Source organism: Electrona antarctica (assembly GCF_951216825.1).
Source record: "Electrona antarctica genome assembly, chromosome: 6".
Lineage (NCBI taxonomy): Eukaryota > Metazoa > Chordata > Actinopteri > Myctophiformes > Myctophidae > Electrona > Electrona antarctica.
In genome coordinates, this window is record NC_136811.1 from 15438527 (window position 1) to 15465668 (window position 27142).

At 44.8% G+C, this 27142-nt stretch overlaps 1 protein-coding gene across 1 annotated transcript in view; it reads left to right on the forward strand.

Annotated features, from left to right (window-relative positions):
* The window catches only part of pou2f2b (POU class 2 homeobox 2b), a 66136-nt gene extending 43563 nt beyond the window's left edge, over positions 1 to 22573 (forward strand). The window contains exons 2-17 of the mRNA XM_079503190.1: positions 7434 to 7496; positions 8253 to 8287; positions 8639 to 8695; positions 9608 to 9673; positions 9783 to 9905; positions 11182 to 11586; positions 13302 to 13407; positions 14478 to 14569; positions 14702 to 14851; positions 15213 to 15354; positions 17188 to 17336; positions 18502 to 18705; positions 19444 to 19751; positions 20023 to 20091; positions 20806 to 20852; positions 21978 to 22573. Coding sequence (XP_079359316.1) covers positions 7442 to 7496; positions 8253 to 8287; positions 8639 to 8695; positions 9608 to 9673; positions 9783 to 9905; positions 11182 to 11586; positions 13302 to 13407; positions 14478 to 14569; positions 14702 to 14851; positions 15213 to 15354; positions 17188 to 17336; positions 18502 to 18705; positions 19444 to 19751; positions 20023 to 20091; positions 20806 to 20852; positions 21978 to 22315 — 2346 coding nt within the window. The 5' untranslated portion in view covers positions 7434 to 7441 and the 3' untranslated portion in view covers positions 22316 to 22573. The remainder of the gene's footprint in view (positions 1 to 7433; positions 7497 to 8252; positions 8288 to 8638; positions 8696 to 9607; positions 9674 to 9782; positions 9906 to 11181; positions 11587 to 13301; positions 13408 to 14477; positions 14570 to 14701; positions 14852 to 15212; positions 15355 to 17187; positions 17337 to 18501; positions 18706 to 19443; positions 19752 to 20022; positions 20092 to 20805; positions 20853 to 21977) is intronic.
* Positions 22574 to 27142: the final 4569 nt, after the last annotated feature.

Genomic DNA, 27142 nt, shown 5'->3' on the forward strand with positions numbered 1-27142 from the left:
GTACAGCTATAACTGGTGTTGACACAACACTACAAAATGACACAGATAACAATACGTACACAGATAACAGTACACTATAAATCAATAAATACATAAAAGTGAATAAACGGGGAGGAAAGACCTAAATAGGATCTTAGTTTATAGTTTGTATTGTGTTGTGTATATAAAGGTTTCATGACATTAATTTTCATTCGTTTTTTCGTTTTTCTTTTAGGTTTTATGACCTCTATTACACCCACGCAATTTGAACTTTGAACATTCAGTGGATTCTCTGTGGTCTGGGGGTTTTCTCTGTGTGTTCTGAAGCCGTTTGAGCTGCAATGAAACAGGCAAACATCCCTCAACAGTGACATCTGCTGGCAAATTCTTATGACTCATATATGGGATTTGTGGACTCTTACCTCACAATCCACAGGGAAATCAGAGCACTTGTTTCAGCCAGAAAACCCCCAGACCACAGAAAATCTACTGAATGTTAAAAGTTCAGGTTTTTTGGGTGCAATTGATCTCAGAAAACCTAAACAAAAAAAGAAAGAAACATTACAAAAACGTATTTTTATGTCACGATCCCTTTAAGATAATAAACGTAACTTTTGTATCATTCTATTGCGTCTCAATATAGAGGATGACATCATAGAATATAGAATAGAGTGAGCAGTAGTGTTTTGCGGCCCAATATTTAATAATATTTATACCAAAAAGGTGAAAGAGCTTCGTAACATGCTAGTATTATGGTGTTATGTGTGTATAGAAATATATACCCAAATCAAAACTGTAAGGGGTGGTCAGGTCAATACTGAAATTCAAGAATGACAAGAATTCCTCTGCCGTCAATTTTGCCAAAGCTTGAATTCACATCCGTGAAAAGAACAATAATGTTCACCTGTTGCTGTCGGTAGTCAATCAATCTTTATTTCAGACTACATGGTCCATAGCAATCAACAATACAGGGGACAATACAACAGAAACAGCAACAAAAACATATACAAAAATCGAATGGTAGTGAATTGATTCCAAACCATAATGTTAGCAAAGAAGAAAAGAGTTGGTGGAACTTTTGGCTCAGGGAGATGATGAAGCTACCCCTGAGTTTTCCCAACTTGGAAAAAAATATTAGACCTTAATAGTCGAATGTTTAAGCATGTTACTTCCAACCATGTAGGCTAGCCTATAGATACTTTATTTTACTTATTATTTTAAAACATTTTCCAGATATTTTAGTATTTGCCAATTTACCACGAGGTGCCCAGTCTTCCTTCTGCCCACTACCCAGCTATCCTGTCATCAGTCTTCATACTGTAGCTGTATACAGTATACAGCTACAGTACTGTAGCTATACAACCTTTCCATTTGCAATGGCTTATATTTTCCAATTACTTTTTTTAGCCCATGATTATTTCTGCGCTTCAGGCAATGAGGCAAGACACTATCTTGAGAAACATCTCTATCTGTCTTCATATGTTAACACTATCAGCAAGGTTTCCATTTTCATAGGATTATTTTGTGTAATATTACGCTGCGTTGAGTATAGGTTTAGAATTGAACACAACAGCACAATCATAGGAATTTATAATATTAGTGAATGACGTGTCATTAGATCATTTTGGGCATGTATACTTATTACTTAATCATAGGCAAAACCTTTCCCCAAATTTCTAAAATAGCTTGCAGAATGCAGGTCGTCTGTTTCCTCTATTTGTCGTGCGATGAAGTATACTGTATAGGAATAGGATTTAAATGGTCCAAATAATTTATGATCAGTAGTCTGCTAGCTATACGAGGACTGGGATTTCAAATTCTTCTGCGGTCTCTCTTGTCTAGTATTCATCTGAACACATGTGTGCAAAGAAATGAAGAAAGGCTTCTAGGCTAGCCCGCTCTTTGACAAAAGCAATATAAGTTTTATTGATGGAAAACACCACTTTGCAATCAAAGACGGGCCGTCCGCACCAGAGGCTCCTCCACAGTTTAGGAATCTGTAGTTATAGGAGGGTTGTGGAGACTCCTGTTCCCAGACGCCCCCCTCGGCGTCGGGGTGGTGTCCTGAATCGGGAAGCGAAGTGTGTGTGTGTGTGTGTGTGTGTGTGTGTGTGTGTGTGTGTGTGTGTGTGTGTGTGTGTGTGTGTGTGTGTGTGTGTGTGTGTGTGTGTGTGTGTGTGTGTGTGTGTGTGTGTGTGTGTGTGCGTGCGTGCGTGCGTGCGTGCGTGCGTGCGTGCGTGCGTGCGTGCGTGCGTGCGTGCGTGCGTGCGTGCGTGCGTGCGTGCGTGCGTGCGTGCGTGCGTGCGTGCGTGCGTGCGTGCGTGCGTGCGTGCGTGCGTGCGTGCGTGCGTGCGTGCGTGCGTGCGTGCGTGCGTGCGTGCGTGCGTGCGTGCGTGCGTGCGTGCGTGCGTGCGTGCGTGCGTGCGTGCGTGCGTGCGTGCGTGCGTGCGTGCGTGCGTGCGTGTTTTGTCTCATGCCCTGAGGAGAATTATAGAAACAAACCAGACTACAGACACACACGCACAGTCGCTTACACACACACACACACACGCGCGCGTGTGCGCACAGTCGCTACACACACACACACTTGTTCCCTGTTCCTTGTATTGCATCATTTATTGTTGATGATTTATGATTTATTTGATTTGCACAGCAGTTATATATACAGTATACATATAGCCTACATAATATGGTAGTCAGTTAGTTGTTGTACCGGTGAGGTAAGAAAGCCTAGGGAGAGCCATGCCAGAACCTACATTACATACAATATGAATGTATATAATAATCTGTATTATTTTGAGACCGTTCCGATATGACATTTTTATGGCCGATATGGCCAGTTCCGATTATGCTACCGATTAATCGTGCATAATTAATTAATATTAAATAAAGACAAAAACAAACAAAAAAACAAAAAAATAGGATTATTGCACGGTGTATAGCATTTGGCTCTATTTAACACAAAGCTAGTTAAGGCATATAGTCTATTATTATTTGGAAAGTCAACTTTATGGTACCGTACTTTAAGGATCAGTCTTAAAGTACCATCCTGGGGCTCTGGCATCTCTAGCCTATTGACTATGACTCACAGTTTACTTTACTGTACTGTACTGTATATTGTGAGTATGTCAATGGTGGGGTATTTAAATAATCTTGCAGATATAGGGAATTATGAATGGCATCATTGTTTGTTTGTTAGTTTGTTTTGCCAAAGTTATATAAATGTGTTTCAATGCATTTATAGTGCAGACTCATTTAAAAAAAAAAAATGAAATAAAACATCAAGCTGAAAATGGTCCCTGTGGAAAAGATTGATTTATGAAATTCAAACGTCCATGAATTATTAACTGCACAATGAATAATGATATTTAGCCAACATGGACGCAGTTATTCGGCTAATTTCAGTAATGTTTTAATTCGTGTGGAGAAAATGTTAAAACGAATGCGACATGTGAAATGATTCTTGTCATTAGGCCATCATTATTATTAGCAGCAGTACAAGTAGCAGTAGCCATCGTAGTGTAACTGTTGGAGTTGTGGTGGTGGTTTAGTGGTCATTATACTGGCTAAATGGAAGTTGTAGCACACCCACACAACCTCTCATCTTTTATAAAAAAGTAATGACCCTACTCTCTCTCTCTCTGTGTGTGTGCGTGTGCGCGCACGCGGGAGGGCATGGACAGTATGGCTGTGTAGACATTTTGCGTGTGTGAATGTGTGTGTGCTGATGTGATGGGAGAAGGGGTCTGCACAATATGAGAGATGACGTGTGGGAGAGAGCAGGCTAATATTAATAGCCTCCCTGACAGTAAGTGTTGGTTTTTAGCACTGCGTTCAAGCTGCTGTGTGAGGGGGAAGTCACTAGGGGAAGTGAGAGAGAGACGCAGCCTCTTGATATACTATCTTTTCGACTGTATTAATGACCACATTAGACACCAGGTTACCGTCTATAGCCCGTCCTCCGCCGTTAATCAATACACACTTGTCCCTTTATGTGTTGGCTGAACATGCAGCGTGCTAAGTTGGCAGGCTCGCCTCGCGGGTGGAGGGACCCTCTTGTAAAGTGAAAGTTCACATGTTTAGACTCTCTTAAGAGGCCTGCGAGGTCTCTGTGGGCAGAGCGTGGAACCCCACCGCCGCTAACCATGCTTACTCACTGTGAGTGAGTCACTGTGAACAAGACAAGTATATTATTATGCACGTGTACCTTTCCATTGCGCCACACATTTACTTTAAGCAGTGCCGTATGACCATAATCCTATATGGTCAGACCTATATGGTCATGAAGTCAGTGTGGGTCATGACCGAAAGAGTAAGGTCAGACGGGTGGCTGGCATCTCCATTAGAGATAGGGTGAGAGGTTCAGTCACATGAGAGAGAGTCTCGGAGTAGAGTTGCTGCTGCTTCTTCGCCTGGAAAGGAGCCAGCTTAGGTATAGTTCGGGCATCTGGTTAGGATGCCTCTCGGGCGTCTCCCTATAGGGAGGTCCTCGAGGCACGCCCCACTAGGAGGAGACCCCGAGGCGGACCAAGGTGCAGTTGGAGGAAACACATCGACTCACTGGCCTTGGAACGTCTCAGGATCCCCCAGGAGGAAGTCACTAATGTTGCTCTGGAGAGGGAAGTCTGGAACACTCATGGTGGAGCTGTTGCCCCTGCGCCCCGACTACGGATAAGCGGTGGAAGATGGATGGATGGATGCAGTGCCGTAGTAGTGTTGTGTTGGTGTTGTTGCGTGGCACATTGTGGCATCTAACTACTGTATGCCACATCAGACACAATAAATGCCACATACTTATGATATGTGGTGCTATTTTGAAACTTCTAGGCCTGGGCCATGGCTCAGTGGTCCAGGCGCAACCCAGTCTGGCAGTGTGCCGCGGGTTCGACTCCCGATCCCGACGGCCTTTACTGCATGTCTTCCCCCCATCTCTCTCCCCATTTCCTGTCAGCCTACTGTCTGTCCCTCCATAAAAAATATAAAATAAAGGCGAAAGCCACAAAAGAAAAAACTTCTATATAAATCGAATGAGGCGGAAGGCCTTCACTGGGTAAAATAATTAATAATCAGATACAATTTGTACAGAACATAACACCTGGAATGTTTTAGTGTTAGACTAGTTTTAGTCGACTAAATATCATAACATTTTAGTCGACTAAATCTCCAGTTGAATTAGTTGACTAATATGTATTTTGTTGGGCCTTGATGCCGTCGTAATGACTGATTTTACGCTTGCTGAAAATAGCCGATCTACAAGCTCACAACGTGCCACGCTGCGACACGTTGTGAGCTTGTAGATCGGCTATTTTCAGCATGCAACCATGTGTAAAATGACTGGATCTGACTGGATCTCTTGTCCACTATCCCTTTCTAACATTTTAGTCTAGTTTTTATTTGTTGACGAAATTGTCCATATATTTAGTCTTAGTTTTAGTCATCATAGCTTAGTTTTCATTTCCATTTAGTTTTCATCAGTGAAAAAAAGGTAGTCGAAGAACTCAACACTCAACTCAACTCAACACAAGAGCAAGGAGAGAGTGTTTCTTTCTGTCTCTGTTTCACTACTGCCCTCTACTGCCCCCTACTGCTCAATGCCATTGTGAAGATGAAATGGCAGAGACGAGAGAAACCCCCAAATCTTGGACAGAACAGTCAACACATTTAAGTCAACAAATCGCAGAAGCACACATGAAATGGCCTAGCCCTATAGTGTGTTGTTAAAATGTGCTATACAGAAGAATAAAAACTATGAAAGTGATTTGCCCACTCATTGTGGTAAAGGAGTTAAAAAAGACAAATAATTCTCTATCATGCAATTAGAGCTGACAAAAAAAAGAAGGGGGGAAAAAAAGAAATGTTATTGGAAAGGAAATTTACTGTGCATTTTACAATTTGAAAGATGATAGCAAGCGACCTCCAAAATGAGTCGAGACTGATTCGTACTTGGTGTGCAACCAAGTATTAATCAGGCATTAGAGGTATTTATAAGATCATACTTTAAAGCACAGCAGTAAAGGCATGACAACAAACAGATGGCATATTATCAGTGCTTTCATCAGTAACATCATGACAGTACACAGGATGGGAGGAAAGGAGCGAAAGGGGGGAGGGGGGGAGTTCATAATGCAGGTGGCAGATATAATTAGTTGGTCGTTGGGTGGATTTGCATATCTCCACAAAGGGGAAGTAGCTATGCGCGTGTGAATACGTGTCTGTGTCTGTGCGGAGTGTGCGCACGTGCGTGTGTGCGTGCGTGTGTTTGTGTGTGTGCGTGTGGTGTATTTGCCATAAAGGCAGGGCAGAAGATCGGGACACAAGAGAGAGATGATGTTGACACTGACAGACTGTTTTTTGATAAACAAAGGACTGGCGAGGTGACACAAACATGTCACTGACTACAGACACACACAGTCTCAGCCCTCCACAATTCTCTCCAAATCTCTCTACCGCAGTACCGCACCCATTATTCTCACATGGTTTCTCCTCAAATATATCTGTACTTTTGCTCTCTCTCATATTCTGACACGGGGACTGCATGTCCCAGCAGCACTCTATCGATCAGGAAGTGACACGGTGGTGTTGTGAGTGACATACAGAGCCAAAGAAACGATAACATGATCAACGTGGTGGGCAGCTCCCACTCAGGCACCGGGGGGGTTATTCTTAGAACAAGCAAACAACTCAAACTTTGGCCCACTCCATCTTGCAGCCACCAGTAGGAAAGAGTGAATGGCTGAAAGCATGTACTGAACAGTACGTGGGCTGAGTTTGACTCATATGGTTTTTGTGACCCGACCTCAAAGCTGTCGATTCCTAATTCATGTCGCGTGCCAAAAAGCTCACGTTTATCTCCATACAGACACAACGTTCAGTGCTTATCGTCTACCTATACAGGACTACGCGTACACCTTATAGTTGGCCAGATAGATGCCCTAATTATTTTCCTTCTCCTTCGGCCTGTCTCAATAGTTGTAACGGTATACACCAGTATGTAAGCCTATTATGAAAACTGAAAATTCATTACTTGTTTTTTCCCCCTCTCTTCTTTTGTACGTGCCTGTGACCTCTCTCTCTCTCTCTCTCTCTCTCTCTCTCTCTCTCTCTCTCTCTCTCTATCACTCTCTCTCTATCACTCTCTCTCACTCTCTCTATCGCTCTCATTTTTGTTTTCTTTCTTTCAATTTCAATTCATGCTTTCCATTATCAGCGTGAAATACAGCATACAATCTTTCCTTCTCTAAATCTCGGTTTTATTTATTTGTTTTGGTCTGGTGCAGTTTGATTGATGCTCTATTGATGAACCTTACATGTAGGTTTAGCCTCAACTGCATATATTAGTGTATATTATATATAGTTGCTCTCTTTGTTATCTTTCTTGGAATCACTGTAACATTGTTTCTAACTTCTATTATCTCTCTCTGTCTCTCTCTCTCTCTCTCTCTCTCTCTCTGCAGATATCAGGATGTCAAAGTCAGAGGTTGAGAAGCTAGGGCCTGAGTCTCCAATGGAGAGCACAGGTATAAACTGTGTGTGTGTGTGTGTGTGTGTGTGTGTGTGTGTGTGTGTGTGTGTGTGTGTGTGTGTGTGTGTGTGTGTGTGTGTGTGTGTGTGTGTGTGTGTGTGTGTGTGTGTGTGTGTGTGTGTGTGTGTGTGTGTGTGTGTGTGTGTGTGTGTGTGTGTGTGTGTGTGTGTGTGTGTGTGTGTGTGTGTGTGTGTGTGTGTGTGTGTGTGTGTGTGTGTGTGTGTGTGTGTGTGCGTGCGTGCGTGCGTGCGTGCGTGCGTGCGTGCGTGCGTGCGTGCGTGCGTGCGTGCGTGCGTGCGTGCGTGCGTGCGTGCGTGCGTGCGTGCGTGCGTGCGTGCGTGCGTGCGTGCGTGCGTGCGTGCGTGCGTGCGTGCGTGCGTGCGTGCGTGCGTGCGTGTTGATAATTTAAAATGTAATATAAAAATGTCACTTAATCTCATTTTAGTGAAACCATGACCTGACAGCTGCGTGTTGTGTAGACTATATGCTGTGTGTGTGTTAGGTGCATCTATGTCGAAATATGTGTAATATCTTTGTGTGTGCGTGCTCTTGTCTTTTCAATTTCTCATGTTTTCTTCTGTGTACTGTGTACGGGTACATACGTACGTGCGTGTGTGTGTGTGCTCTTGTTTTTTCAATTTCTCATGTTTTCTTCTGTGTACTGTGTACGGGTACGTACATGCGTGCGTGTGTGTGTGTGTGTGTGTGTGTGCTCTTGTCTTTTCAATTTCTCATGTTTTCTTCCACGCAGATTCAGAACGGAACGGTCCGGAATCAAATCACCAGGTAGCTCTGACTCATTATGCCACGTACACTCAAACTTAACAAATGCAGACATATAGTTTTACTATAGGTGAAACACCTATTCAGTCAGGACACATAGCAAAAAAATATAATTATATAATATATAAAAGGACATTTGAATACAGTACAAACTATAAAAAAATAAGAGAGTAAAATGACACCGCAGAAGAATAATTAGTTTATATGTAGTAAACGGTTATATGTATTCAACCATTATGAACAAATAATCTACATTATCTGTAGTAGGAATACAGGAATACATAAGTGAGTACAAACACTATATTGGTGGTGAAAACTATTGCTTATTTGTCCTTCTCTGTCCTGTCCTCCCAGGCTCAGTCCATGAAAATCAACCCCTTTCCCCTCTCACCAAGTCTGAGCAGCAGCAAGGTGAGTGTGTGTGTTACTGTGAGTGTGTACGTGTGCGCGTGCGCGTGTGTCTGTGCGCGCATTGCGTCTGGTTCAGTCTTTATGTCTGTCTGTGTTTGTTTTTCTTGGGGTTTCACCGCACCACAAAGGCCTCATTGACAGTATGGCTGCTGTAGCATTCACCCCTTTCTATGGGAGCCAATGGGCTCTTTGTGGACGTTTAATGATTCATCGAACGACAAGCGAGTGTCAAGTAACGTGTACATGCCTCCATTAGAAGCAAACTCACTGAGGGCACGGCGATTCATTGTGTCTGAGAAACCACTTGTGGAATGGAGTGTAATTTAACCAATACCATCACTCCACAATAAGTTAGTCCCCCTCCTAAACCTTCCTCATTTTTGCATACTGACTTATTGGATATGCAAATCCGAGAGCGTCCCATGCAGGGCCCTATAGTCTGCTGCGTGTCCTGACATGCCCTCATCCATGAAGAAAGGGGAACATACATCCCTTTTGTACGAGAAAAGAAAGGCCTGGACAGTCCCTAACTCCCGCTACGAATAATAGAAGACAAATGTCTGCACCGCAAACCAGAGAAACAAAGCACAGATTAGGTGCAGGCTTTGCTGAAGTATAGTATCTAAATTCACAATGCACTGTATTTTGATCTACCGGTTTGCCCAGAGGAGTTTATGTGCTCGGCGATATTGTCATGATACTAAATAAGCTTTTCAATTTGGTTCCAACTGGAGATATGCCACAGGGAGGGGTGGGTCGGAGGGCTATTGTCAATCGTGTTTGCTCTGGTTCTCTTTATGGAGCCAGCTACCACAGAAGAAGTGTATTTTGGTGGGGGTTTGATTCATTACAACAATACAATTTTAATTCACTATTTGTATTACATGTTGTCTCTTCATGTCTCCTGCACAGATTATTGACTTACAAAATAGTCTGTATTCTTACTATACAAATCAGCAAAGACATATCATCTCTAACGTACGTATACCGGAGCGATGTTAGACATTTAATCATTTGGTACTTTTGCCAGGGCTACAGCTGTGTCTACCAGCGCCCGTTAAACCGCTGTTTGTTTTGTCGTTACCAGAGTAAGATGGAGGAGTGTGGTGACATGTCACCAGTCCTCCCACCCTCTCATGGCCCGACCCCCTCACAGACCGCCCTACAACAGCACACGCAACTAATGCTGACCGGCTCCCAACTGGCAGGGGTAAGACATATGGCATGCACGTGCACACACACACACACACACACACACACACACACACACACACACACACACACACACACACACGCACACGCTTTTGGGGATTTAACATTGCGCAAGGGGCGTTCCCGTCCAAAAGTTGCTATCTTCAGACACCAGCCTTATCCCTAAAACACCTGCTCTACCCGTTACATTATGCATAGGTGTGGTTTGGGCGTTACATTAATAAAACCAATCACAGATTAAGAGAAGACTCCGCAAGCCATTGTCCCCAAATGCAATCTTACACTCTCTCCCTCTCTGGCCTTGGAAGAGCGACGTTGCCTTGGAATAAAATGATATTTGATGCACAGAATTATCACTCGCACATTTCTGGTTATAGCAATCGTAGACCAAACAACATTGTATTTGTCTTTGATAAGCTTAACTGGCAACTACTGATACAAACACAATGTATTGACACAAGGAATTAACAGTCGTATACGGAGCCCCTGAATGGCTATGTATTCAAAATATATTTTATCTCGTCCGTACAAGATATTATCTCGTCCGTACAAGATATTATCTCGTCCGGACAAGATATTATCTCAGATAATTCAGATAATTATGAATGCATGGAATGCATGGGCATTCAGAGGCTCCGTACAGTCACACTTTTGTAGGTGACAGTAAAATTGTAATGACAATCACATTCAAGATCACTCAATTCTGAATATCTGTGTGTCCGTGTCCACAGCCGCACGTATGCTTCATATAAAACCACATTTGATATGCATAAATATCACCTACATGTTACTGATTATAGGGAATGTTATATTATTGCAATACATCCTTTATTTACTACGCAATGGACTAATACAAACTGTAACCACGCTCTACCAAACACATTTGGCATAGAGGGTGGTTTTAGAATCGTCTATGCGCTTTCCCAAACGTGTGTGGGCGAGATGGCAATTTCAGGGATAATGCACCAACACGGCCACACCTCCAGGCACGAATATCGGAGTCGGCATAATGTTTAGCGGGTAGTGTGGACACTGTTTAGGGACAGTGCCAGCTGCCTTGTGCGTAATTCACGGGTAGTGGGTACTGCGGGTAACGGGTAAGGCTTAGCCCAAGATAGGGCCCATATTTTTCTGTATCTGTTGGTGGCGGTGTGTTGCTTTTCTTGCTTGCTTCTCTCATGGTGCTGCTTTTTGAACAAAATCTGTCTGGCTCTTTCTTCTTTTCTACTTTCCCGCCCTCCTGTATGTCTCCTCTCCTCTCCGTCTGCTTCTAGCTGACAGCTCTGTTACCTGCTCAGCAGCAGTTGTTGCTGCAGCAGGCCCAGGCTCAGCTCCTGGCTGCGGCCATGCAGCAGTCCAATGCAGCCCACGCTGCTCACGCCGCCCACGCGGCCGCCCAAGCCAATCAGCAAGCTCAGGCAGCCGCGGCAGCAGCCAATCAGCAGGCCCAGCAGCAACAGCAGCAGCAGCAACAGCAGCAGCAACAGCAGCAGCAACAACAGCAGCAACAACAGGCGGGACAAAGTGGCCAGCAGGCCCAGCAAACTCAGTCCCAGGGACAGGGACAGTCCCAGGGACAGGGACAGAGCACACAGGAACAGACAGGCCAAAGCGTCCCTGTCCCGCACCCTCCCCCGCCCCAGCTCACCCTCACCCAGCCAATCCAGCTCACCGCCCAGGTAAAGACCGACCAATCACAGTCCTCCTCCCCCCGGCCTGGGCGAGCGGGGAGGGGGGCTTGATTGAGAACGTATTGCATTCAGCTGTGGGCTCATTTTCCCCCCTTTGCATGCTGGGTACTGTCGTTTTCAAACCAGCGCTTCTCTTTTTCTGTCTGCATGTTTACTGTTGCTGTGCTGCTGTTTCATCAGTTCATACACCTGACATTAATCCCATTACATGCTCTTAACCATCCTTTTTAAGGGGCGCTAGCCCCTCCTATATCCAGCTTTTGGTGTCTGTCCACAAACTTTGTCCTACACAAACATTAAATTCCCATTGACAATGAATGGAGAATTTTATATAGTGTTTGAGCAAATAGACAGTGTCTATTTTACGTCATGATGATGTACGATGATAAGAGCGCCCCTCACTTCACACAGGTGTTTTTAATTCAAGGAGCCCCAGTTTGATAAACATTGGCCACATACCTCCATCTGGTACGTTGTTTTCTCGGGGACCCCGATCTACACTGCAAAATACTTTCTTAATTTTACTCTGAGAGTGTCCAAATTGAACCAAATGGATTTGGTTCCATTTGTACACTCTCTGAGTTACAGACGTTTAAGGGTCCATTTGGTTCCTGACAGCAATCACTTAGCTGAGGTTTAGCTGTTCCGTTCAGGACAAGCAGAGTCAGGGTGCTGGCTCACTGGAGGCTAGATCTGCTACACTTTACAAAAAGGAGAATTCCAGGCAAGCCGTCATCCAAGCTGATGCGGTCTCGCTCAGTCCCACTATGGGCCACCGAGAGACCCACACCATCAGCATCCCTCTTCCCCATCTAATCTAACAAATCAGTATGTTAAACCTGTTATTACCTAAAAGGATTACATCATATTCATAAACGGCAGTTAGGGCACTATATGCTACAGTGTAGCCTACACCTTTTCGCTCCAAAAGATGATGTTTGTTGTAATTAACCCTGTGCATGACCTATGACCTAAATAGGGTACTCATTAATTCATTCATACCTTTAAAGGTGCAGTGAAATGAAAAATACGTTTTTCACACGTTTAGACCATATCCGTAGTCATCATATGGGCATACCTAACATTGGATGCCAAAAGAATTGGAAATGTTTCATTTTTGTGTATTTTTATATAAAAAATAAAAAAAAATAATTACTTCCTTAAAACGAAAACGTACTGCGTGATGACGTGCCGAGGCCCACATCAATAAAAGCCAATAAAAATGAAGCTCGCCCATTTTATTCCCATTGCTGCATCGTCCTCCAAACACAGCTGGTCTTGATTACAGAACTACTCCATTTTTAATCTCATTCAAGATGACATCCAGACATTGAATTGCTCGTTTTAAACTTAATCCTCACGCTAAAATATGTATATAGGTCGTGTATAAGGTTAGAATAATCCCCTGGCTTTGCTACGCGTCTCTCTGTCACTTTGTTTACAAACGACACTGCATGAGACGGACTTTTACGTCCCATAGCCTGGAGGGATGCGACACTTGGTTTAGAAACTAAGATTCTGCCGTTTGAGGCTGAAACTTCAAAATAAAATGCCCAAATGAACCATTTCACCACATCTTTAAACTGCTATTTCGGGCCAATATGGCTGCCATGAAACGGGTCATTGGATGGTTACTGTTAGACCCCAAACGGTGTCTGAGCTTCCCTGACCCTGTGCTGTGTCTGCTCTCCTCCACCCACCAGGACATCCAGCAGCTTCTGCAGCTCCAACAGTTGGTGCTGGTGCCTGGACACCACCTCCAGTCTGGTGCCCAGTTCCTCCTGCCACAGGCACAGCAGGGCCAGCAAGGTAGCCTATACTGCACCATATATACTCCATCCATCCATCCATCCATCCATCCATCCATCCATCCATCCATCCATCTGTCACACTGTCCACCTACAACTGTGTTAACCTAGCCTGGGCACCATTCCATTTCGGGTTCATGAACCGGTCGGGAGCGGATGATATCGCTACGTCGTAGTCCTAGCTACGGCTAGTTGTAGTATTGTTTTGTAGTCATCTTCCGGAACTTCCTTTTCCCTCAAACCGATTTTTCTCAATAAAAGCTACAGGCTATGAGAGCTTTTATTGTTATTCTTCCCGTTTGAGGGAAAAGGAAGTTCCGTTTGATTGTTCCTGCCTGATGACTACAAAACAATACTACAACATGACGTAGCGATATCATCCGCTCCCGACCGGATCATACGGCACTTTTGGAACAGAGACCAGGCTTTCCTCCGAGGTGGAAAGCCTGGTGAGGCCAGGTTAGTGTTAACCCATTTAGAAGAGCTGTGGCAAATTGCCCTCTAATAGTTCTCAAACTATTTCGTGCCAAGGAAGGACCCCCAAACACTTTCAAGATTTAAAAAAAAAAAGCAGATGTGTAGGAGAAGGAGGGAGAGCCGCACACTGCCACCTGCAGGTTCAAGAGCTTTTTATTTAATGACAAAGTACAACATTTCGGTCTTTCGACCTTCCTCTGGTCCTGAGGAAGGTCCAAATACCGAAACGTTGCACAAGTATGTCGAAGTCGTGCGGAAGTCTTCTCTTGAATAGCCATCACAAAAATAAAAAATTACACAGATGCTTTCCCGGTTAAGATAACAACGAGCGTGTGCAATTGGTTCCATTTGTACACTGCAGATTCTATTTGTTATGTTATGGGATAGGGTCAGGGGGGATATCTATCACTTCTGATTTGAGATTTATGTTTCCTTTCTTTTTGTACAGTGAAGTAGGGCTTAGTATACACACAATAAAACTACACGGTAATAAAACTCATAATACTCATAAAACAGGCAGAAGGCGTACATTACATGCATCAATTTAATTTCATCAAAGATTCACGTTGTTGTTGTTTGTTCCCATGCTCCCAGGACTCCTTTCGACACCAAATCTTATTTCGCTACCTCAGCCAAACCAAGGGGGCCTGCTGTCCGCTCCGACCAGACTGGGACTCCAAGCACAGGTAAACATGTCCAGGAAACTCCCAGGCTTCAGTGCCAGATAGGGCCTCAACGACTATTTGAGCCCTAAAGTAATCCATGATTCTCTCTCTCTCTCTCTCTCTCTCTCTCTCTCTCTCTCTCTCTCTCCATAGAGAGATAAAGGTGTAGAGGTGAGCAGTGGTGGGGGTGTGACCTCTTTGACCTCTGCGACCTCTCACCCCGAGGAGCCCAGTGACCTCGAGGAGTTGGAGCAGTTCGCTCGCACCTTCAAACAGAGACGCATCAAACTAGGCTTCACACAGGTGTGTGCGTGTGCGTGTGCGTGCGTGTGCGTGTGTGTGTGTTTATGCATGTTTATTAAATGTCCCATGTTGAGCAGCATCATTTTAATTAATCTGCTATTGTGTCTTTGTTGTTTTATTGTACCAGTTAGTCCCACCAGGTAAAGCGAGCAAATTGAAGGGGGGGGGGGGGGGGGGGAGGTTTAGGATTTTTTTATTTCACTCATAGTTTTAGTTTGAGGTAACTACAATAGATTTTAGTTCAACTTGTATCGAGTAATGTACAATTGTGGATAAATGTGCAGTGGATAAATGTGCAGTGGATAAATGTGCAGTGCAATTCACGTGACAATAAATCTGCGTTTGTGCATCATGTTCTCAGGGTGACGTTGGCCTGGCCATGGGCAAGCTTTACGGGAACGACTTCAGCCAAACCACCATATCTCGCTTTGAGGCCCTCAACCTGAGCTTCAAGAACATGTGCAAACTGAAACCCCTGCTGGAGAAATGGCTCAACGACGCTGGTGAGAAGAGGGGGAGAGACAGACAAATATATAGATATATATATTATACACCGCTTAACACTTTCATTGCCCGGGGTTATTTAATCCATTACATTATAGCGCCCATTCGATTTATAAACACGGACCCCTTTTGATCGTTTGTGTTTAGTGTTTTTTTTTTTTTTTTGTTCTAATTGGACGGACTTCCGGTCCTTGTTGATGTGTGTGTAGCAGCTAACAATAGCCACATCACTCTAGAGTCGATCGACAACAACGGGAGACAAGAATAAATCTATCGCGACTAGCGACTGGACCGCGGAGCGCCGTCTAACACAGGATCTTTTTTCATAATTAGACGGGATGATTTAGATCGCGAGTTATGAACGTTTTAAGATTTTCGTTTTCATCAGCTAAACAGGGGAGGGAGTTTTTCGATGACTTCTCACTCTTGCGCGTCACCGAGGATTGCCCAACAGGCGCTCCCAGGCTGTGGAGCCATGCGATCCGTTCTCATATCAATAAACGTCTTCTTTTGGACAAGACTTCGTCCTGAGCGTCGAGCGTTACTAATAGAAAGGACAAAGAACTTTGTCCTGGGCGATGGGAGTGTTAACCCATATATATATATAAATATGTGTCTGTCTCTCCCCCTCTTCTCACCTGCGTCATTGAACCATATATTCTTTTTTTAAAGGATTTATAATGCTACAGTATATGGTATATAGCAACAACTTATGTGACACAGATTCTGTCCCGGATTGAAAGTATAAGGTAATGGTATAGGTTCAGGTAGCGGATTCGGATGAAAATCAACCGATAATCACCTGTAGGTTACTTACTTATCACTGGAATGTAATCGAGCCAGCAGGCTGAGCCTACTGGTGATTATCGGTTGTTATTACATGGCTTGGTTGAATGCTTGATTCTGATTGGTCAATCGCTGAATTCAGTGGTGTGTTATTTCTTGATAACAGACCGCTCCACTCTATAACAGACCACTGTACAGTGTACACACACACACTGTGACACACAATGTCATTTACAGCTAAACATTGCTCTCAAAAATGTTTTTGAAAACATTTGAGCTAGAAATAGACTAGCAGTACTTGAAAATGGATTCTATATTTGATCAACTCACTTCCTTGTTTTCCGACAGTGCTCCAGCCCTGCAGCTGAGCAGACGCAGCCAGCGCGAATACTTTTTTTGTTGTGTTTTGGATCTATGTATTATGTTAGGTAGCCAAGCCATGTAATAAGAGGGATAATATCTGGCTAGGTGGTCATTGTCGGGATATAATTCACCTTCAGGGTGATTTACCACCTCGGCTTCGCCTCAGTGATTAAACTCCATGAATTATCTCCCGACAATGACCACCTAGCCAGATATTATCCCTTACATAACATTCGAAAGCGGGTCGTTCAGGTCTAAAATGGCTTAAGCGGTGTGCATATGTGTGTAGGGGGGGTTAATGTAACCATGATATTTCATGAAATATTCCAAATGTTTTTGTTATGATTTCTGCTCTTCTGGATAATACTATGAAGTCCTGTGTTTATGTTGAAGCATTATACTACTGTAGTTTGTTGTTTCTGAGGAAGCCTCTAGAAGCCATTATCATTACAGTACGGTATGATAATCCAGCACTGTGGACTTTATTTGTTGTTAGCTTATTGTATTGACTGTAAACAAATGCAACATCTAAAAATGAAGCCATTAGCGGGAAGGTTGCCTATTTTTTCACAATAATAATGACACATATTTCGCTAAACGAGCGAATGCACGACATATCGATAACGGTATGGTCAAAATGCATGTGTGCGTGTGTGACGTGCATGTGATTTGCCCTCCACCAGAGACCATGTCCATAGACTGCACTCTGCCCAGCCCCAGCTCTCTGTCCTCCTCATCCATGGGCTTCGAGGGTCTGCCCGGCCGCCGCAGGAAGAAGAGAACCAGCATTGAGACCAACGTGCGCGTGGCCCTTGAGCGCGCCTTCATGGCGGTAATTAAAACCTGAATCCAATTCAATTAACCACATGAACTCCACTGGCAGTGTCGAGAGTGGTTAAAAACACAACTTTTGCCCGGATAATTATTCAAAATAAAGGCGCTAGAGTGCCAGCAGATATGGCAGATTTTACTCTGAAAAGCCCCGCCTTCCGCCCACAATCAAGAGATGTACTGTACAGTTTACTGAAGTTGATGTGGGTGGGGTTTGAACCCTCAGGTGCATTTGTTTAATGTTGTACTTTTTCTAATGTAAATATGTTTTTTTAGATACAATTAAGTACACCCTTCCCCCCCACTGTTTCTTGATACTTTGCATCGGTGTCATGCTTCTGCAAAAACCTAAACTCAAGGGTCTGTCTTACCCTCCCTGCAGTTTTGATTTCGTCGACTAAAACTATGACAAAAAATGTTCCGTCGACTACCTTTTTTCACTGACGAAAACTAAATGGAAACTAAATAAAAAGTAAGCTATGAAGACAAAAATGAAGACTAAATATAATAATATATTGACAATTTCGTCAAATAAAAACTAGACTACAATGTTAGGAATTAAGGGACTAGTGGACAAGACATCCAGTAAGTAATTTGGTTGCATGCTGAAAATAGCTGATCTACAAGCTTGCAGCGCGACACGTTGTGAGCATGTAGCACGTAAAATCTGCCATTACGACGGCATCAAGGCCCGCCAAAATACATTTTGGTCGACTAAAATCTCATGACATTTAGTCGACTACAACTAGACTAACACTAAAACATTCCAGGGGACTAAAATGTGACTAAAACTAAATGAAAACTATTCAAAAGACTATGACTAAAGGGCCTTTCAAACGTGAAGCGATATAACGCGCTTATAGTTCATTTTCAATGAGACCTGCGTTTTTGTGCGGTGCGACAACGCAAGCGTATTTACGTGAGTGCGGTCCCGTGAATTTGTTGCGTGCGTGCTCGTTTTGTGCACACGCCTGCGACTCACCAGACCTGGATTCTGTTTAGCTTTTGTTTTTACGCTAGCGTTGTCGCGCCCCTCTTTAGAAGACCTGCAGCAGACCTCTCGTTGATCCAGGCAACAACGTGTGCACTCCTCGCTTCCCGCACGAAAGGCCCTTAAAACTAAAAATCAAATTTTGCTGCCAAAACCAACACTGCCTCCCTGACAGAACCAGAAGCCTACCTCAGAGGAGATCCTGATGATCTCCGATCAGCTCACCATGGAGAAGGAGGTGATCCGGGTCTGGTTCTGCAACCGCCGGCAGAAGGAGAAGCGCATCAACCCGTCCAGCGCCACGCCTCCCCTGCCCTGCAGCCAGCCCCCCACCTCCGGCCCGCCCACGCACAAGACCCCCTGCTACAGCCCTCACATGGTAGGGGTCCCGCTCACACACAAGACCCCCTGCTACAGCCCTCACATGGTAGGGGTCCGCAGTGGTTTGAAATAAAAAAAATGTTTTTTTTTGTGTTTGTTTTTTCAAGGACCCCCATAACTCTGAGGTTGTACATGGAACCAAATGGACCTGGTGTGGGTCCATTTGGTTTCTATTGGGCAGCGCCAACAGAGTCAAATTCAAATGGAAACAAACGGCAGAGTTCTCTTCCTTTCCGTCTCTCCAATTCTATTCCTCGCCCCCCCTATCCTTTTTCTTCTTCTCTGTACTCTGCTTTCTCCCCGTCACACACGCACGCACGCATCATGTTCACTCTCTCTCTCACTCACTCACTAAATGGTAAATGTTGCCTTTATATAGCTCTTTTATCCAAAGTGCTTTACATAGATTGTGCATTACATTCACCCATTCACACACACACACACATTCATACACCAATGGCGGAGGAAACCATGCAAGTCACCAACCAGCACATCAGGAGCAATTAGTGGTTGAGACTCTTGTTCCAGGGCCGGCCCTAGCCCCTAGGGCGCCAGCCAGGTCACTAGGGGCGCTGTGTAGCCCTCAAAATAATAAAATAAAAATAAAAATAAATGAAATATGCATATGCGGGGGCGACCTCTACTAATCTCGCATTGGACGCTGAGAGGCATCATGCTCAAGGACACTTTGACGTTAACTCTTCACTCACTCTCTCTCTCTCTCTCTGTCCGACAGATGTCCAGCCAGCTGTCCCAGGCGGTGAACAGTCTCTGCAACAGCACAACAGTGACCACCATGTCCTCCATTGGCCCCCTGGCCTCCAGCATCGTCTCTGCCCACCCCTCCCTCACTTCCGTCCACTCCTCCCACAGCTCCGCCCATCCCTCACTCAGCTCTGCCCACCCCTCTCTCTGCTCCACCCATCCCTCCCACAGCTCCACCCATCCCTCTCTCGGCTCCGCCCCCTCTCCGGTGACGCCTCCGCCACGCAGCACAGCCAGCCCAGCCACTCCCATCCACAGCACACTTAACCTCAACACAGGGTAAGACTCGAGATGGCATATACAGCACACATTTGAACCATTTATGTATGTCCACACAGAGGAAATTACATACAAGGACATAAATAGTTCAGGTGCAGCAAAGTTACATCAACAAAATCAAGGCATGTGTCCTCAGTCACGGTACAACAAGCATGTCACCCACGCACGCACGCACGCACGCACGCACGCACGCACGCACGCACTGATTTCCCAACGTATTTTTGCGTTGGGTGTGAGTAACCATGTGTGTGTTTGGCTCTTGTGTTCACAGCTTATGGCGCATGGGTAAAAAGAATGGTGACGTATCTAACTACATCACCGATTTTGCTGCAAACCTGAGGTGAATATGAACAAAACAAAACATGCACGAGACACACAAATACACACATTAAAACAACAAACCATGTCGCTCTTGCATATAGCTTTCCACTTTGCTTTGAACCTGGTGTGCCTATTTTTGGCATGCCGTTATAGGCGGAAGATTTCAAAGATTTTCCAAAGTCTCCTAAACAATTCCATATTTTCTTCATGGTGTGCGCTTGCTGATTGGCTAGTTTAGCTATTCATCATATGATGAAGTAATGTACAAGGGCTTCAGTGGTTAACAAAGGAAGACACTCTGTTATTGAGCCCACAGTATATGCGTAAATGGATAAAGTATTTCAGTTTCACATCTTTTTCTGAGATTCTTCCTCCTTGCTTTGTGTGTGCGTTGCATTGCAGATGATTCCTAGCACTGTGGCAGCTTTCTAACGTTGTTTATGTGAGCACTAAGCTTCTTCTTGCCGCTAAACTTGCTTCCTTTCTACCTTCTCTCCTCTACCTGTGTGCGTGTGCGTGTGCGTGTGCGTGTGTGTGTGTGTGTGTGTGTGTGCGTGCGTGTACACGCATGTGCATGCATGTGTGACCATATGTTTGTATATGGACACATGCGTGCATTGTGCATGCGTGTGTGTGTGTGTGCGTGTGTGTGTGTGTGTGTGTGCGCGCGTGTGTGTGTGTGTGCGTGTGTGTGTGTGCGTGTGTGTGTGTGTGTGTGTGCGTGACACAACAGGAACACTGTGATGGGAGTTAACACAGGGATGAACCAAGCCCTCCTCGGTAATAATCCCCTGGCGTCTATAATCCAAGGTGTGTGTTACGCCAGGGCTCCACCGGACGCGTTGCGTCTCCGTCGCGTGCGTCAAAAAACGCAACGCGGGCAGTGGAGCCACCCTTCATTGATTAAAAAGGGAACATTCCCTGACGGTGACGGAGACGCGACACTGACGCGACGCTGACACGCCCGGTGGAGCCCGGCCGTTAGGCACACAGTGTAGGGCCCAGATATTACATAGTACAATGTACGGGTCCATTTGGATCAATTTGTACACTCTCAGAGTTTTTAAAAAACACGGAGGAGTTTACAGTGTAGACTCAAGGCACGATAAAGATGCTCCACTCACCAGCTTGCATGGTCAAGAGACAGAATGCAAGTGGAGACAAGAATGGCGACGATATAGAGTGATATGAGAGAAGTATGGGAACTTGAATTTAATTGAACAAGACACATCGTCACCATATACCAAACATATGAGTTGTACAAGACACAACTCTAGAACTGAAGTAGTGAGTGATGCTGCATAAAACCGGAGAACGGGTTCTGCTGCAACACACCTATTTTCGGTGTGCAACTAATATAAATCTGGCCCAAGGGAGTTCAGACATCAAGGTATGTTCTGTAGCAGGCCGCGGACACAGATGACCAGGCTCGTTGACTGTGGTACACACAAGAACAGACGAAATGATAAATAGCATATGTCATACTTTCCTATCCCATTGTGCTCATTACATCCACCATCGCCCCCCCATGTATTCGTGTGTGTGTGTGTGTGTGTGTGTGTGTGTGTGTGTGTGTGTGTGTGTGTGTGTGTGTGTGTGTGTGTGTGTGTGTGTGTGTGTGTGTGTGTGTGTGTGTGTGTGTGTGTGTGTGTGTGTGTGTGTGTGTGTGTGTGTGTGTGTGCGTGCGTGCGTGCGTGCGTGCGTGCGTGCGTGCGTGCGCACAGTCTTCACATGCTGTGCTGTCCCCATCACTCACATCACATACACCTGTATCTGTCTCCATCTCCAGTCAATCAGCAAAACGTGACGGCGTTTAACCACTCTCTTCTTTCCTCTCTTTCACCTTCCACTTTCTCTCTCTTCCCCACGCCTCTCTCTCTCTCTCTCTCTCCTTGGCTCTCTCAGCAGCCCTAGCAGCCAGTGGTGGCCAGTTGCCTCTTTCCAGTCTTGAGGGCAGCAGTAAGGTGCTGCTGGGGGGCTCCCAGGGCGGTGGCCAGCTCTCCTCTCTGTTCCTCAACCACCCCGCCCTGCTCCACATGCAGGGCCACGGGCCCGGCGCCGGGCTGGCGGGCAGCGTGGCCGCCATGGCCAAACAAGCGTCCCAGCCTTCCCCCTTCCCCTCGGCCAGCAGCGTCAGCCCCACCCCCTGCTCCCCCTCCCCCTGCTCTAGCCCCGCCTCCTCCTGCTCCTCCAGCGAGATGGCACACAGCCCCACCTCTCTGGGCGGGTCCAAGATCGAGTGACGGCACCGACGGGCCAATCAAAGAGAGGAGGGAAGGAAGGAAGGACGGACGGACGGAGAAAGAAGTAAAAAAAAAACACACACAAAAAAACGAGAACCTCGCCTTTCACAACCAAAGCTATCTCTTTCCCTCTCTCGCACTCTTCTTCCTGGTGTGTGGTTTTCGTTTCGTTTATTTGATTTTTTTGTATTTGCGGCGGTTCTCTCTTTCTCAGACTCTTTCTCCCTTTCTCTCTCTCTCTCCTGGTCTTTCGATGCCAAACAATTACACAGAATGAAAGAGAGGAGGGGGACGGAGAGGGAGGGGGGACTGAAAGAGTGGAGGGAGAAGGCGGGAAGGAGGGAAAGGTCGAAACCAAAAATATCCATGTATCCAAGAAGACGGAAAGGAGGCAACGTTGGACCCCTTTTTGCCAATACTGAGCGACTCTGACATGCTGCCTCTCCCTTGCCCCCCACCCCTCTCCAACGGGAGGGGGGAGGGGATCCATGACACGTGAAGCGACAAAAAACGAGGGCGGAGACGTGCGTCGATTCACGTATGAGAAAACCAAAAATGACAAAAGAGAACTCTTAAACGTGTGCGAAGGGAATGGCGGCAAGGACAAAAGACCAAAAACGACACAAACAAAACAGAGCATGTGGAGGACTGTGTTTGAACCTTTTTTTTTTCCTAACTTTTTTCTTCTAGTTTTTCAAAAAGCTGCGGGTCAGAGGAGGAGTTGAAAGAGGAGGAGGAGGAAGATTTTAAACCAAAAATTTTACCCGAGGAGGAGGTGGAGGAGGTGGAGGAACACACAATGACAGGAAAAGAGAGAAGAAGAAGAAAAAAAACGACAACCATACCAAAATCCAAAATACCAAAAACCAAAAATACGGAGAGAAAAGCTTTATTCAACGGACGTGTAAATACTGACACTATCCAGGACCAGGAACTATTGCATACGTACTGCTATAACTCACCTACACACACCCTCACACACACACACACACACTCAGCCATACACCGCCACCAGACTTCAACAGCCCATTCATCCCGTCACCCAGCTTGCCATCGACTCATCATGTCTGTCCCAGTCCATGCCTGTCTGTCACCCTAAACCCCATTGTCCCCGTGCTAGCTGCCAATGAATGAGCCCGGCTCGTGCGCTCTCGTACAAGTGGTCGTCTAGTCGTGTCTGGCACCGGTACTGTCTCCCCCGTCCGTCCATGCATCTCTTTACCTACCTCTGGTTCTGAGAGCGTACAGTAGCCTTTTCTGTCTCTTTTCTCCTTCTGTTTCCTCCAGAAGAGATGCACAGTGCATTCATTTCCCTATCCGGGTTGTACACCTGAAATAAGGTTCAAAAGAACCTGCTTTCTGGTTTATTTATTGGTTCCACTATCCAACCAAATTCCACTGTCCAGCGTGTTTCATTGTCATGATTGTCATCATCATTGTCTGTATTATACATGTCATCTTTCATATCAATCTGTCATGTTGTTTATGTAATAGTCTTAAGAGAGTTTAGCAGGGGTGGGCGTAAAACAGAGAGATGGTGCTAACCGCCATCGACCTGGCATCGCAGAGTTTCAAAATATAACTTTTGTTTTGTTGTTGAAAATACCAAAAAGCTATTTGTCATGTGACAACGTATTGTATAGAGGGCTTAAATGATCATTGTGACTTCATCAACAAATGGCTCCATGGTTAAATGAATGTGCCCTGAAATCCAACCTAAAATGCCCCCCACCCACACCCCCCCGACACACGCACTCACTTAAATATCTGTTTGGAGTGGCGACCATTTTAAAAGTATGAAATGGGGCTGTGATTGGAGATTTGAAAGTAATAACACTGGAGGCCGAGGGGCTAAATAAGTCAATAAAGCTGAGTTTAGTCACAGATGCCGCTCGTTCCCTGCCTTGTCATTCGGCATAGACGGCCGCCATCACCTGTCTTTCTAGACCTGTCTGTTTACTGATGTATGTGTGCTCATCATCACTCTCATCTGCCACATTACACCCTCATTTTACACCCCAGTCCTGCCATTAAATTCTCGTTGGAAACCAAAGCATTCGTAAAAAAATGGCCGGCGCTCCTCACGAGGAAAGGGTCGTCGGCCGTGATATAAGAAAACTCAAAGAGATGTTGCGGGGGGGATGGGGGTGGTGCCGCCCGCAAACTGAGACGGACTTCACCGTTAAAGCCCCCGTGGGTTTGATTTCCCTCCATTCGCCCCCTTTCTTGACGCCCATATGGGGGAAGCTTTATTTAAAGGAACTGATCCTTTACTCTCAGCCCCCAGAAAGGGGCCTGGTACGCCCCTTGTGTATGGGCGTGTGCTGGGGAGGGCAACGGAGGGGCACCCTATAAACACAACTATACTGAGGGCAGTGGGGTGGGGTGGCGGGCGGGGCAAGTTGTCACACACACTTTTTTTGTAAGAGGATACCAAAAATAAACTCTAAACCGAAACCAAAAAGACATCCACACGCAAACAACCCTACCAAGGAATGACAGAATCAAACCAAAAAGAAACCCAACCAAATATGGCTGGAGGGGGAGGAGGTGGAGGGGAGGAGGAGGAGGTGGACAAAATGGAGGGCTCTAACGCATCTCTCATCCGTCTGTCCTGTCGTCTGTCCCGTTGTTAGCTTAGGGCTACAGCAGCAGTCGCCCCCGCTCTGAAACTGTGTAGCGTAGTAGACCAATGGACGGACGGACGGACGAACGGATAGACGGACAGACGGTCCCTCCCCTTCACGGCTCCCATTTCTCTCCGGCTCTCTGGTCCTGGATGGAGCTAAACGCTAATGACCTCACTGAACTGAATCTTCTAAAATCTGTTTTTATTTTTCTGTTGGTCGGGTTTTTGATTGTTTTATCTCTGCTGTGTCTCTTGATGCCGTTTTATGTACTGTACTTTAGTGCTTATTATACTCATTTGGAATAACGTACTCGCTTCTACTTAAACGACAAGAGCTCCTTATTTTTTTTCGTAGTTGTGCTAGAGATTTTTATCAGGTGGTTGGAAAAATACTGTGAAAATTTAGCTTCCAGATTTTTATTAGATAAAGAAACAGACTGTCGTGGCAGGTTAAAAAAAAAGACACACAAAAAGCCAAAAACAGGAGTTGAAAAGCTTAACCTTAACCAAACCAAACCAAACCAAATATCAAACCAAGCCAAAAAATGTTAGAAAGGAACGTAACAGTTGATCTGAGTGTCCTTGCTGCACCTTGCACGAGGGAGCATGCTCTCAGAATAAGAAACGTGTCAATTTGTCTGAGGCGTATAACATGTGTTTCTCCTGTGTATGCTTTTGTTCAGACTGCAGGCTAATGTGTCTGAAATACGACCATAATACTGACTGACTCCTACTGTACCTACACTGCTATTTGGATGTGATCAAATCTGCGTTGTGTGTTCATACATCGTCACCCCAAATCTGCAACCTGTAGATTGGCTAATGTCGTTGAGTCTTATAGCAGACGTACACATCGGGCTTCAGTGTCAGAGTGAGACACATTTTGAATATGGTTGAGCAAAAATCAGTATCCATTTTTTGCTGTACAGACTATAAAAACCAATCAGATTCCAGTCTGAATATCACCAAAATGTGATTTGTTCTGCCAGTCTGCACATAGCCTAAGTGAGTTTAGTGGGGGTCTGCCATGGTGATATCCACAGCAAACCTTGACCCCATGGCTAAGCCACATTCACTTCTACACAATTATACATGTAGTACTGACCTCAGTCAACTTGACAACTTGTGAGTTGGACTAAATCGTATCCAAAGAGTATTTGGTTTGAACCACAACCGGAATTCAGTCGACACACAAGAATCGTCCATGAACTAAACTTAGGTGTGGAGTTCAAAACCTTAAAGGTGAAACCTTTTTGTCCACATCGACTCGTAGACGGAATGTATCTGTTAGTGCTTCTATAGATTTTGTAGGAAAAAAAAGATCTATGTTCTACTGCTTACTTATCGCTAATGTATTGAAAGAAAAAAAAACTACAAAAAAGACTTTGAGAAAAAAAAAACTTAAAAACGTTGATGATAATGACTTGATTTTAGACCAAAAATTTTCACTATCTCTCTTTGAACTTTTTTATTTTTTCTTGTCAAGATGATTTAGACTTTGATTGTACTATTTATTCAGGGTAGAGTCGATTGATTTATTTTTTATTATCTTTTCTTCTTGCTATTTATTTAATTTATTTCTGGGTGAATATATTTTCATTAGATTTTTGTGAAGGAATCCCCACCCCGGACAGTCCTTGCTAAAGTCATTTCTCACTCTTTCCAACCAAATAATATCAAGAAATACAACCATTGGTCCTGTTTGGCCTTAAGAGAAATTGGCCGACTGAACTGTCAGCCAAACAGATATTCTGTAGTTGAGATGAATATTAAATTGTGGCAGAATGTGCGTAGTCATATGTGCCATTTAATTATTTGTAATATATCCCAATGACACACCTGAGAAAACAATACGTGATATTCAGTCATTAGAGATGTACACAGTATATGGAGAGTTGTTAGTGTTTTTTGGAGGTGCTCTCACGGACAGTGTTGCCTAAATCTGTATTAGAGAAGTTTCTCCCCTGGGAGACCGTGTTGAATGCTTTACAACTACAGAACAAAAAGAAAACTAAAGAGTGGGAACATGAACTGAGGCTAAGGCTCTCAATTTTACATGAAAGAAGGAAAGAATGTTCTCTTTCCCTCTTTCGATTCCCTTTATTCTTTTTCCTGTTTGCTCTTTCTTTCCTTCTATTGGTTTGGTTTTTCCTTGATTTCCTCATCCACTGTAGGATGTAAAAGAGAGATAGTTCATC